General features: G+C 40.1%; 1 protein-coding gene across 1 annotated transcript in view; it reads right to left on the minus strand.

Annotated features, from left to right (window-relative positions):
* Window positions 1-9,061: 9,061 nt before the first annotated feature.
* Window positions 9,062-13,578, minus strand: part of ubash3ba (ubiquitin associated and SH3 domain containing Ba) — a 31,423-nt gene continuing 26,906 nt past the window's right edge. The window contains exon 14 of the mRNA XM_067406597.1: window positions 9,062-13,537. Coding sequence (XP_067262698.1) covers window positions 13,400-13,537 — 138 coding nt within the window. The 3' untranslated portion in view covers window positions 9,062-13,399. The remainder of the gene's footprint in view (window positions 13,538-13,578) is intronic.

Raw genomic sequence — 13,578 nt, forward strand, 5'->3', positions numbered from 1 at the left:
CAGGCAGTTCAACACCGACTGGACGCGCGCCTCGGTGAGACGCGCAGTCCGTGCGACCGAGTCTAGCTCGAGACCGAGACAAGAGATCCTCTACCCGGGGGCGAGTTTGCTCTTGTCCCAGTTGACCTGAAGACCCAACCGGCTGGGAGCTACAACCATGTCGGGTAGGACTTTGTACTGACATGCCCGACCCTCAAACGCAGACCGGCCTAGGAAGGGTCTGTGTCGAGGCAGAATCGAGACATGAAAGTACGCATCCTTCAGGTCTATTGCTGCAAACCAATCCTGGGGACGGTCCAGGATTGGCCGTAGCCCACCGCCCTTTTTCGGTACAATGAAGTAGGGGCTGTAGAACCCCGACTTCATATCGGCTGGAGGGACCGGCTTGATTGTATCCTTCGCCAGGAGGACAGCAATCTCCACCCGGAGAACAGGTGCACTGTCCAACGACACCGGAGTGAAGTGGACAGCCCTGAAGACCGGGGGACGCCGGGCGAACTGAATCGCATAGCCGAGTCTGATAGTACGAATGAGCCAACTGGACAGGCTGGAGAGCGTGATCCACGCTTCCAGACACTGAGCCAGCGGGACCAAAGGCACCACAGACGCACCGGGGGTGGGGCAGCAAGGCAGAGAGGGACCCGACTCGGACGGCTTGGGGGCGGCCCGGAGTGGGGTCGGACTCTGCGAGGCAGCAGTGTGCATGGGAGACGGCGCACGGGACGCGGTCTGCGCCATCACACTGCCGCCTGCTGGCGAATGGAGAGGGAGCTGCCAGCGGCGAGGCGGGGCCTGGCATACTGGCAGACACATCTAGTTGTGACCTGGAGTTTGAGGAAACTGCTCTTTTTGTGGCAAAGTGGGTACCGCTGGACTCCGGAGAGCCAGCGGCGGTAGATGGACAGCCGCCACAAAATCCCCCCGGCCCTCCTCCGGGGGTGGGAGAGCAGATGGAATACTCTCCCAAAGGGCAGGAACCTTCCGCTCCAGGTCGCCCGTCTCAGGGCCGAGTTTTCCCCGACCGCTTGCCACCTGGCTTGGCAGAGACGGGCTGGGCACCACGTCCGCGACCGGCACCCTGCTGTTTGGCTGGTGTAGGCTGCTGCTTTGCCGACTTAGCAGGGGCGGAGGAAGACGCAGGCGGGCGCCCTCGGCGACGAGCGGGCTGAGGCTGAGCCACGGGCGGCTGGGTGGAGGCAGCAGCGGACCGCCGTGGCATGACATGTCTGATAGCCTCAGCCTGCTTCTGTGCAGCGGAGAACTGTTGGGCACAGCTCTCCACCGCGTCGCCGAAAAGGCCGACCGGAGACACGGGGGAATCCAGGAACCGATGTTTGTCGGTCTCCCTCATGTCTGCCAAGGTCAGCCAGAGGTGGCGTTGCTGGACTACCAGAGTAGACATCGCCTGGCCAACAGAACGCGCTGTCACCTTCGTTGCCCGGAGGGCAAGGTCAGTGGCAGCGCGCAGCTCCCCAAGCAGCTGTTGGTCAGGACCTTCCTGGGGCATCTGCGACAGCGCTTTTGCCTGATAGACCTGCAAAAGGGCCATCGCGTGCAGGGCAGAGGCAGCCTGCCCACAGGTACTGTAAGCTTTCTCAGTCAGACCGGCTGAGAATTCACAGGCCTGGGACGGGAGACACGGCTCACCGCGCCAGCCAGCGGCCGTTGGACACAACTGCATCGCAACAGACCGCTCGACTGGCGGGATCCTCGCGTATCCCCTGGCTTCCCCGCCGTCCAGGGAGGTGAAGGCGGACGAGGGACCAGGCCCTGTACGAGCCCCATACGGAGCTTGCCAAGACCTGGTCACCTCATCGTGTACTTCCGGGAAGAAAGGCATTGGGGCGGGACGCTGGATTTAACCCCCCCCCCCCCGGGAGAGCACAGCCGTGAGCTCGGGATCAGACTCGGGCAACGCTACCGTCCCGGGCGGCAGCGCGTCCGAATCCTCCCCCGAGGACTCAGGCTCACCTTCCGATGCAGCGATCGACATCCGATCCGCCGCCGGCACACCAAAGGTAACGGCTGGACAGTCCGTAGAGGGCCCAGCGGAAACCAACGGTGGCACGATGGGTTGCGGTGCTGATGAGGCGGCAGGGGCCCGAGGAGCGTTTCCGCTCGGCGGGGGAGCCCTGACCGTTCTCCTCAGGTCGCCCTCCCTATACAGCGCCGTACCGTCATTCCGGTTCCCGGGGCCGGAAAAAACGGTCGTACGCGGCATAGGAGAGGGGACTCCCGCTTCCTGAGACTTCAGGAAGGCGAGCCTAGACCTCAGCACCGCGATGGTCATGTTCCCGCAATGGGAACACGAATTATCCACAAAAGCTGCTTCAGCGTGCAGAATGCCCAAACACGAGATGCAGCGATTGTGCCCATCAGCAGGGACCAGGGAACGACCGCACCCAGTAACGCACAGACGAAATGACATACTGTCAGGGTTCGTCTGTAAAGCTCTTTTAGAAGGGGAAGTCAACTCACTCGTGCTGAAGCACCCAGGGAGCGACGTGATGTGTCAGGTACACCACTCCCTGGCACACCGAGGAACCGGCCCAAATCGCTACACACACACACTCTTTGTGTTGCTGTGAAAACAGCAGTTTTAGAGCTTATAGCTCAGCTCCTCGGACACTCGCGACCTCGCTGAACGTGCCCTCTTCACCAGCACTGAAAGCTCGCTGTAAATCCTCTTCTGAGGCAATGTTTTAGAATAAAACAAACGAAGAAAGGAGTCTTCTGAACAGGACACCAGTGAATGGCTCCGAAGCGAAAGACAGAGTGCGATTGCATCTGCTTCCTATTTATATACACCTGTCGGGGACGGTGCGCATTATGCAAATATCGCACGCCAATTCCATTGGCTTGTTTTAGTTTACACGAAGATGATAGGGCTCTCTAAGCGATATCCCAATTCGTCGGTCACTACTAACGTACGTCGAACGTGACCGACTGAAAGGGAACTGATTATTTCAGGGGCCTTGTCACAAGTCCATTGTTTTTGAATTTCTGTGTTACTTTTGCTATATTTTATTTATATTTGGTATTCCTCTTGTAGCACTGTCCTCTTTTGTGCTAAGAAATAAGTCTCCTGACAGTTCTCTCCCAAGTGATTCCATTGTTGTCAGCATTAAGTCTGAGAATGAATCAGTGGGCTATATAACACTTTTAATTGTCAAGAAATTACTTCTCTTTAAATGTTGTGGTTCAACATTCTTACCTGTTGATCAAACAATGCCTTAAACTTACACCAGAACATTTTTATTTTGTTTTATTTAGTAACTTTTAGGAGGGTGTACTCATTTTTGCTACACAACATTTTATCACTTTGATAAGAAAATTTTATTTTCCTGAATAATTTTGACATGCTTCTTTGGTAATTGATTAAGCAGACTTGCTGGAACATTATATCTCTAAAGAACCGTAACATTTCTTTTAAGTATTTGAGTAATTGCTCACTTTCTGAAGTTTCAGAGGGGGTGTACTCATTTATGCTGTGCATTGTATATATTATTGCTGTGCATTGTATATATATTATATTATATGCACAATATATATAGTATAAATATCTAGATAAATTTCCTAATACTATGAATATTATTAATATATTAATAAGTATTGTTTTGTCTAAAAAGTAACATTAAACATTGCATACATAAAATATTGTATTACCAGGTCCATGCTGATTCCCCCCTTAAACAGCAAACCTCAATTTTTCACTTTTCTCATAAACCATTAGGGAATATGAGGATTATACAAGAACAATGAAGGAAAAAGAAATGCTGTCGTTCTGGAAAGCACTTGTTTGGTGATGTTTGCAGCCAGACAAGGTCGGATAGATCCAGGTCATTAAGATCCTCACTTGAGGATAGTCTGTCTGCTGCATAAACCGCAGCCCACGCACAATGTTCCAGCTCACTAAAATGTCACTTTGATTTAAATTACGGATACTTTCATTTATTTCCCAACAAAACCTTTTTTCAGTTGCTGAAATGCTCAGAATCGTGTTTAATTTGCAGACAATAAACGTAAAAGAAGATTAGCGTCAATAATTCTTTTCACATAGTTTGCTATCTGTTCTTGCAGTTTCGTCAGGGTTTGTGTGTGCGAGAGAGTGAGAGACACACACAGTAAGGAACACCTCTTAGACCCCAATGGGCACCCGACTGATACCTAAGGTCATAGGTCATGAGAAACATACAGAACAAAAGAGCTCTTGTGTGTAGTGAGAGAGAAGCGAGCTCTCGGAGTGTGTAACTCTGTGTGTGTGGTACTAAAGATGGAGGATTGACAGAGTTTGTGCACAGAGACACAGACCTAGACATGTTCACTTTGAATGAAAGGTTGACCCAATGAAAGGTGGCAAAGAAAGCCTAAGACAAGGAACAATTTTCTGAAGGTAACAATATCCGGCCACCCTCAAGCCATTGACCCACACACACACAAAAAAATTCACCATTTAATAATTTCCAACCAAAAAAAAGTGGCTGATGGAAAAAAGCTTGTGCAATAGGAATAAAGATGGTCCAAGAAATTGTTCATTTTAACGCATTAATTATCGACTTTCGACGACAAGTTTTGACCAATAGATTTCCATGACTTTTCCATGCATTTATGATTACTGGATAAGATTAAGAATAGTTTGAACTGATTCATTAATCAGCCTAATGATTCATTTTGAATCAATTTGAAAGATTTTTAAAAATTATCAGTGTTACTGAATTAATTATTAGCTTGAATGTATTTTAGAATATATTTTTAAAAATCAAATTCAGACCAATTCCCAAATCAATCATTAAGAAGATTCATGAATAAATTCAAAATAAAAACATTTAAATTCATATAGATTCCTTAATTAATCATTTAGACTGATTTGCGAATAGATTCAAACAATTCACAGAAAATAACTGAAAAGATCATACACAGCTGACTTTACTGTACCCAAGAGTAATTTTAACCCATTCAAAATTTTAGAGCAAACAATAACTAGAAATGTTGTAAATTTTTATGGAAAACCTGTGCAACAGAACAACAGACAGTGTCGGTGTAGTGAACACAAGACCTTCAAGACAGAAACCGAGGAGACCAGAGGCTATATTCGCAAAGAATTTTATCTTACCACTAGAAGCTAGGAGTTTTAGCTTAAAACCTATTCACAAAACTCTTAAGAGCAAGATTTACGAAGGAACTCTTAATATAAGAGTAAGGCGGGGTTTGACCTCGTTGCTATGGATGATGTCGTTCTTTTAAATCAGACTCAGTGGTTAGTAGAGAAGCGTAGCAGGCAGACAGTGGGAAGGAGAAATATAACATATGAAATTCTTTGTGTGTGTGTGTGTGTGTGTGGAACATTATCAAGTATTGTGTAGCCTACATTATGTATTATGTATAACATAATCAAGTACTACACCTACGGCTAATTCTATTCAGTTTCTGTTATATTCTGTTCTATACAGGTTATACCTTCTTAAAAGGTCAATGTCATTGTAATATTTCAATATATTGCTTCGGATCATTTCTGAGTTTCTCTTAGGGATTTAGATATCCTCAATAGTGCTTCTAAGCTGTCTAGTTTTAGGGGCTACTTTAAATGTTAAAATGCTTTGTGAATCACTCTTAGGTGAAAAATGTATGAATCCTAAAATTACGAGCGACACGCCCCTAATTTATAAGAGTTGCTCTTAGGTTTACTCATTAGAAGCAACAGTTAGTCTTAAGATTTTTTGTGATTACGGCCCCAGAAGAACACACTGTAAAAAGTAGTAACCTGCAATAGCTGTTTTTAATTTGATTTAACCCATAAAAATTAATTATGTTGGTTATAAAGGGGTAGTTCACCTAAAAATAAAAATGCTGTCATCATTTACTCACCCTCAAGTTGTTCCCAATACAAACCTGTATGAATTTATTTTTTCTGCAGAACACAAAAGAATATATTTTGAAGAATATGGATAACCATAAAAAAATACTATAGAAATCAATGGGGTCCATCAACTGTTTAGTTACCGACATTCTTCAATATATCTCATATATCAATATATCTCATTCAATATATTCAATATATCTCATTCTTCAATATATTCAGTAGAAGAAAGAAATTCATACCAGTTTGGAACAACTTGAGGGTGAGAAAATGATCTTAATTTTGGGTGAACTATCACTTTAGTGTATTTATAGGTTGATTCAGCAATATAAAGCCAAAGCTGTATTACATTTTTCTTTAAGTTTCCTTTCTGTCTAATAATTACTAGGACACACATTCATTCAGCCTGAGAACAGAGGCGTATTCTACAGCCCTTGGTCTGGCATGTGACCCTGAGTTGTCTCATAGCCATGGGGATCGCTTGAGCAATTGAGAGATGTTCACCTTTGATTGGCTAAGCTACCTAAAGGCATTCAATCAACGTCACCTGATGCGCTTGTATTGTTGAGATTCGTGTTAAGTACCTAACATGAAAAGACTAAGTATATCATCTCTCTGCACCAGTCCAACACCTTCCTTCAGTGTTATGAAGCTAACCAGAAGTCCTTTTGTCCTGAACTAGAGAACTACTGAATTTCCTGATAATTAAAAAAAAAAAAACAATAATCACAAACTGTAAGATATCAATGAGATGGTCCAAAACAGCTCAAATATGCATAAAAACACATTGACTAAAACGAGCTCTATTATATCACTATTACATTTTTTCAGTACGTCTTTTATTGAATGAATTAAACTATCTCATATGACTGCATCATTGTAATCATAATAACTTTCAAAAGTGCAGTTCATTTCTTTACATAAAACATTTTAATAAGAAAACAAATTAGGCACCTTTATACTAGTATACAAAAACAAAAATATAATCTAACCTAGCATCTAGTTCCAATCATAGGTTCCAATACATTTGCAGCAAAGAAATTAGAGTCACAGCCTGCCATCTAGTGGCTAATAAGAGTATTTCATGCATCTACTATAGTAAATGAATGGTTCATTAAAATGAAAATTATATCATTATTTACTGACACTCATTGTTCGTCCAAGCCCTTGTGCTTTTTCTATGGAAGACAAAAATAAAATAAAATATTTAAGTAATTTTCACACAGTTCCTTCCATGCATTGACAGTTCATGACAACATCTGTCAAGGTCCAAAAAACAGAAGTATAATAAAAGTAGCCCATATGACTCATGTAAGTTTTCTAAACCTTATGGGAAACGATGACAGAAAAAAACAACAGGTTTGTAACAACAAGATCTAGTAAACAATGACATTTTGGGTTAACTATCACTTTCAGAGACACTTGAAGCACATTTGTCCAAATTCTCAACCTTAACAAACAATCTGCTTTGAATAAAGCAATATCTTAGTCATACATATGGATGATGGTGATTGGAAAAAAAAGAGAGATGGGAGAAAAAATATATTTCAATGCTTTTGCATTCTCCCAAAAGAAACCTTGCTTTCACTCACAAAAGCATTGATTGCCATTTTTTATCCAATCTCTTTTTTTCCATCAACATGTCCATTTAGGTGCTCTACACATTCTCAAATACATGTCCATAACACTGTGGTGCATGATTAAATACACCAACTTACTTGAGTGAGAAGACGTCTTTCCAGTCTTATAGATAAGAATCATCTTCAATATGTCAATTCTTCCATTAGTATGTCAAGGACGCAGCACACTTTCTCCTCTGCAAAGACACAGCAAACAAGTCTTCACTGCTGCACAAAGACCCAAAATACTAACGACTGAACACCAAAAGAAAAAAAACTTAATTAACAAATACAGGCTACATCTTTCAAGGCATACTTGCCCAGCTGCATCTCAAACTTTCATTTAATTTTTAGATTAGATTAGAATCAACTTTGTCATTGTGCTGAGTTCAAGTACAGACCCGAGGAAATTAAGAAGTGCAAATGGCAATACTCTCTGTGAGGTAGAAAAAGTATATACCAGCTCTTTGCAAATGTGCGAAGAAAAATGAAATTGGATGCACTTATAATGGGCTTCCATTCAACATTAATGCACTTCACATTCATAAAAGTTTTTTTTTTTTACTATAAAGTGGAAATGTTATTACTGTTTGCATAAAATATCATTGTGGGATTGTCTTTCTAAAAGCTTGACACAACGGCATCATTTACACATTAGATGGTTTCATCTTACATGTTTATTAATGTATTTAAAAAGTAGGATTTACCTTGAAAAAAAATTACCTCAAAAATGAAAATCAGGTCCAGTCAAAATGCTTTTAATAGCATTTAAATGCAAAAAAAAAAAAAATGGATGTTATAAGTCAGTCGATGGAGAAACAAATGGCCCTTATTAACTTTCCACAACTCGCCATATTGGACTCCGAACTTGTCAATTTTACGGACTACAACGATGAGCTCTTTTTTTTATATAAATTTATCGACTTGTCATGTTAATGTTTTGTTCAGAAATGTACATTACATTGCAAGCGTGATTGCAGAGAAGCTGACTGCGATGCTCCACTTGACCTGGCTACTGCACATAAACGTGTGACGTGTACAGCGAATAGCCAATCCGGTGATAGAGACCCCACGATTTATTTTTACCTCTGAAAATAAAAAGATAATTATGTGGGGGGGGAACATGAAAAATGTAAACACATTTACACATTAACATGATCGTCATAAACTAAATAAATTACGCATTAATTTAGAAGGAGAGAAACAAGAGGTGGAACATTATTGTGTCAACTTACAACTTATTGGTTCAATATCTGTATTTGAAGTGTGATTGATAACGTAACGTGCCCCCTTTCAAATATAATAAAATGAATAATAATAAACAATATAATATGATATACTGATAAAATTAGAAAATTTCATTTTAACGTTGGTTTCAAAATGATTACAGTGGCTGGGCCCAACTCCTCATGCCCTAAGAACAGGCTATACTGTATAGACCCTTAGTGACTGCAAAATATAAAATATAATATAAATATAATATTGTTTGCTAGTACTACCATTTACTTAGTATTGTCATTTCAGTGATCATATTGCAGTGTAATATACAGTGACAAATCTAAAAGAAAAAACTCTTTAATGCAGGATGACAAAAGATTTATTTGCAAACATGCTTTACAAACGTTACACATTAAAATAAGTCTTAAAATAAATGTCAACAATCATATTTAAAAAGGTAGCTTCTTGGCGGAATGTCACATATGCTTTTGGAATCTCTATTTAAGTTCTTTACGCACTGAACTATAATGTATGTTTTGTGCAGTTAGGCTATTTCATGTACAACTTTTCACTATGAATGGGTTAAATTTGCATTTTCTTCTTGTGCATGCAAGGATCATTTTTAAGCTACTGAAATGCCCCAACATTAAATTTGATTGAAACTGAGACCTGAATGAAAGCATATAGTGATAACTAAACATGACTCATTTCACGGAGGACCAAACAACAGTTAATAATAATAGCAAACAATCTGTAATACCTTGATTGTTACCCTTATATGTCGCATTATTTTGCACTTAGATTTTGAATATTTATTGGTTTCCATTGATCAGAAAGGGTATATAAAAACATCTCATGAGTCCAGGTAAACACCCCTAAGAAAGCAAAGATTCATCAAAAAAAAAAAAAAAAAAAAAAAAAAATCAATGAAGCACTTTGGCTCATATTACACTTAATTTTCAAATAGTCATAAGGAGTTGCACACATAGCATGCTTCTGAAAAAGTATACAGTGACAATATTACCTCTCAGTGAATCAAACACATTCTTTGAAGCTGTACGTTCAACCCTCTGTGGTAATACACACTGATACACATGATGGGTTAGTTGTGTGTTGCCATTTTTGGAAGAACGAGGATCTATTCATGGTAGACATGTTGTAATGGTAGACAAGGGAAATTTAATAAGGTAATTATTTTTATTGGAAAACAGCATCTTCAGTTTCTAGCATATGAACACTCAACCACACCCCCCCACACACACATACACTGGGCTGACCAAATAAAATCTTCATAAGTTCACATTAAGTCATCTGTGCTGAGATAAAGGTCTCATTTAAATTCATGAGTAGGAAGCATTTAGAAGGTTACGTTATACTGTTGAGTTGGAAAATGCCAAATGAATGAAGAAAGATTTGTCTCAGACTCAGAAATATTTGAAAGAATAGTTCACCCAAAAATGACAATTCTGTCATCACTTATTCACACACATGTTCTAATCTTGACTATTACTTTCTTTTTTCCATGGAACACAAAAGCAGAAATTTAGAACTGGTTCTCTATTTGCAATTACAAAGAAATTATCATAAAATAGACTGAATGTGCAAGAGTACTATTTAAAGTCTTCTGATGTCATACAATGGATTTGTGTAATACACAAAGTTGTTATTCACTGATTTCTTCCCCTTATGGGCGGTCTGTTAACTGTAAATTCAACCGGATCATTGACTATTGGTCATATTCAGTCACAATAGTCCTCATTTGCTTTCATTATCTTGAAAAGAGTGGCCCAAATATAAACCTATTTTGTATATACCACATACATATACAAAAACATTAAATGCATAGCTTTCTTAAAATTCTAAACTGACACAGCTAAACCAGCAACTATTAAAGGTGCCCTCGAATGATAAATTGAATTTACCTCGGCATAGTTGAATAACAAGAGTTCAGTACATAGAAATGACATACTGTGAGTCTCAAATTCCATTGTTTCCTCCTTCTTATGTAAATCTCATTTGTTTAAAAGACCTCCCAAAATCAGGCGAATCTCAACATAACACCGACTGTTACACAACAGTCGGGATCATTAATATGTACGACCCCAATATTTGCATAATGCCAGCTCATGTTCAAGGCATTACACAAGGGCAGCCAGTATTAACGTCTTGATCTGTGTACAGCTGAATCATCAGACTAGGTAAGCAAACAAGAACAACAGCGAAAAATGGCAGATGGAGCAATAATAACTGCCATGATACATGATATCATGATATTTTTAGTGATATTTTTAAATTGTCTTTCTAAATGTTTCATTAGCATGTTGCTAATTTACTGTTAAATGTGTTTAAAGTTACCATTGTTTCTTACTGTATTCACGGAGACAAGAGAGCCGTCGCTATTTAAAAATTTTTAAACACTTGCAGTCTGTATAATTCATAAACACAACTTCATTCTTTATAAATCTCTCCAACAGTGTGTAATGTTAGCTTTAGCCCGTTAGCCTAAGAGCATATAGCCTCAAACTCATTCAGAATCAATGTAAACATCCAAAGAAATACTACTCACAGGAATCGATGCATCCATGCAGCATTAATGACAAACACTTTGTAAAGATCCATTTTGAGGGTTATATTAGCTGTGTGAACTTTGTTTATGCTGGTTAAGGCAGTCGAGAGCTCGGGGGCGGGGGAGCGCGAGATTTAAAGGGGCCACGCACTGAATCGGTGCATATATAATTATGGCTCAAAATAGGCAGTTAAAAAAAAAAATTATAAAAAAAAATCTATGGGGTATTTTGAGCTGAAACTTCACAGACACGTTCAGGGGACTCCTTAGATTTAAATTACATCTTGTTAAAACTGGTTCTTGGGCACCTTTAATACCTGGAAATTCTTCCATTTCAATATATTAAACTGTATAAAGAAAATGCATTAGACATTTTAAATGGATTTGCTATTTTTCTGGTCACAGAAAAATAGTGGCCCAAATATTATTTAAAAATTCTTCTTTGTATCCCACAGAAGAAAGATTGTAATGCAGGTTTGAAATACATTTTGGGTGAACTATCCCTTTAATAGTTCCAACATTCATCCTCTTGCAGGAGTCATTTAGGCAAAAGATCAACTCTTAAACTCAAATAAAAAATAAAAAAAATAAGTTAAATTAAGAACACCAATGTCATTATACTGTCAAAACATATTATGGCAGATCTAACCTTGTTTGCACACCCTTGGCATGTTCAGTCGAGTCTAACATCTACATTTATCTTTAAGTAAATGCACTATTGAAAATTGTGGCCAAAAACTCCATAAAGCTCTTTTGCTTGTGCAATGCACTGCACACCTCATTATGCATGCCTCCTCTTTCTCATCATTAAATGTCGAACCATGAGTGGGCTAAAATAGTTATGAATTTCAAGAAACACAGATGGCATATTACGGTAACCGTAACAGATATGCTTACTCAAGAGCTTGAAGTGGAGAAAAACACTGCATTATATAGTGATGATTTATATCGTCATTTGCTATGGCTTGATTTCTCTATTCCAATAACAGGAAATAACAAACAAAAAACCTGAAGCACCAACATATTATCTTTACAACTATCTTTTGAATACATAAATAAATGCAATTATAATTGTTCCATTTAAAGGTGAAACACATCAAATGGATTTTACTATGTTACTTAGTATATACAGACACGTTATGCATTAATGTACAATTCTTTACATTGGTGAAGCATTCGTTCCTGTTTGGTTTGATTTTTCAAGTGCTCAGAATGTAAAGCTTGCCTTACAGCAATGCACATAACATTATTTAAGCTGCTGCTTAAGAAATTGTATCAATTTGTGGCACTGCCTTCGAATGTTTGATGATGCCTTAGAAGGTTTATCATCTTCCTTTTTGCAAAAATCGACCCTACATGCGAAAAGTACACCTTTAAATACTGTCTCCAAATAAACCCTAACTAACAGTCCTCCCAAAGTGTCCTATAGTTGCAAAGTGTTTAAGAGTAGCAGCATGACAGCAAGGCACAGGACGAATGTGCTGTCCACCAAATCCATTTCTAAACTACTTTAAAGCTGCTTCTCAGTCTATCTGATTGCCAGATTATATTCTTGTGCTTTCAGGAGGTTGGTGAGTGGGCTTGTAGAAGGTGTAATTGGGAAATCATGATGCAAGAGGTTGTGCATGTCTACTTGATTCACAGTGTAATAGGGAGAAATCTCGTTCCCCTACAGAGTCTAGTAAAACGGAGTTTACAAAGGTTTCGGAGACCCAACCCGAGTCCAGCGGCATCCATTTTGGAAGTGTTGGATGCTGACTCTTCAACTTCGCACACTATTTCCTCCTCACTGAGGCAGGAAACCTGAGTTTATCACCGTGTATTACATCCTGTGTATGATGTACGTCTTTGAAGCTCTCAGATTTTTAGTTACGTCTGGGCTACAGTTGGAAGCAAGAGTTCTGCTGCAGCTTGAATGGTGTTTGAGCACATTATGAAAATCGAACGCAAATATTACTGCTCTTATGCTGTATATATTAAGACAAGAGTCAATGAGGTGTACTGTAGCAGTGCAAGAACGTGGCTATGGAAGCATGAGCCTTTTATAGTGCTATAATGCAGGTCTGTAATGATGTGACTGTAAGCTACGTCTTTGTTGCCTTTGGAGGAAGAGCAGTGAAGGTAAAGTTGCAGCGCCTTTCAGTCCTGCACCAGCGTTTCTCTCCAGTTAAAGCTGTGATTCGGTCCATGGGTGAGCGGCAAGATGGGCGGGTCCACAAGCTGCCAAACGCCTGTCTCACCCATCTCTTCACAAGCACAAAAGCCTAAGTAAGGTATCTGTGTGAGAGAAACAGAAAGGGGGGGGGGGGGGGGTATTT

This window comes from Chanodichthys erythropterus, chromosome 13 (genome assembly GCF_024489055.1).
Source record: "Chanodichthys erythropterus isolate Z2021 chromosome 13, ASM2448905v1, whole genome shotgun sequence".
Lineage (NCBI taxonomy): Eukaryota > Metazoa > Chordata > Actinopteri > Cypriniformes > Xenocyprididae > Chanodichthys > Chanodichthys erythropterus.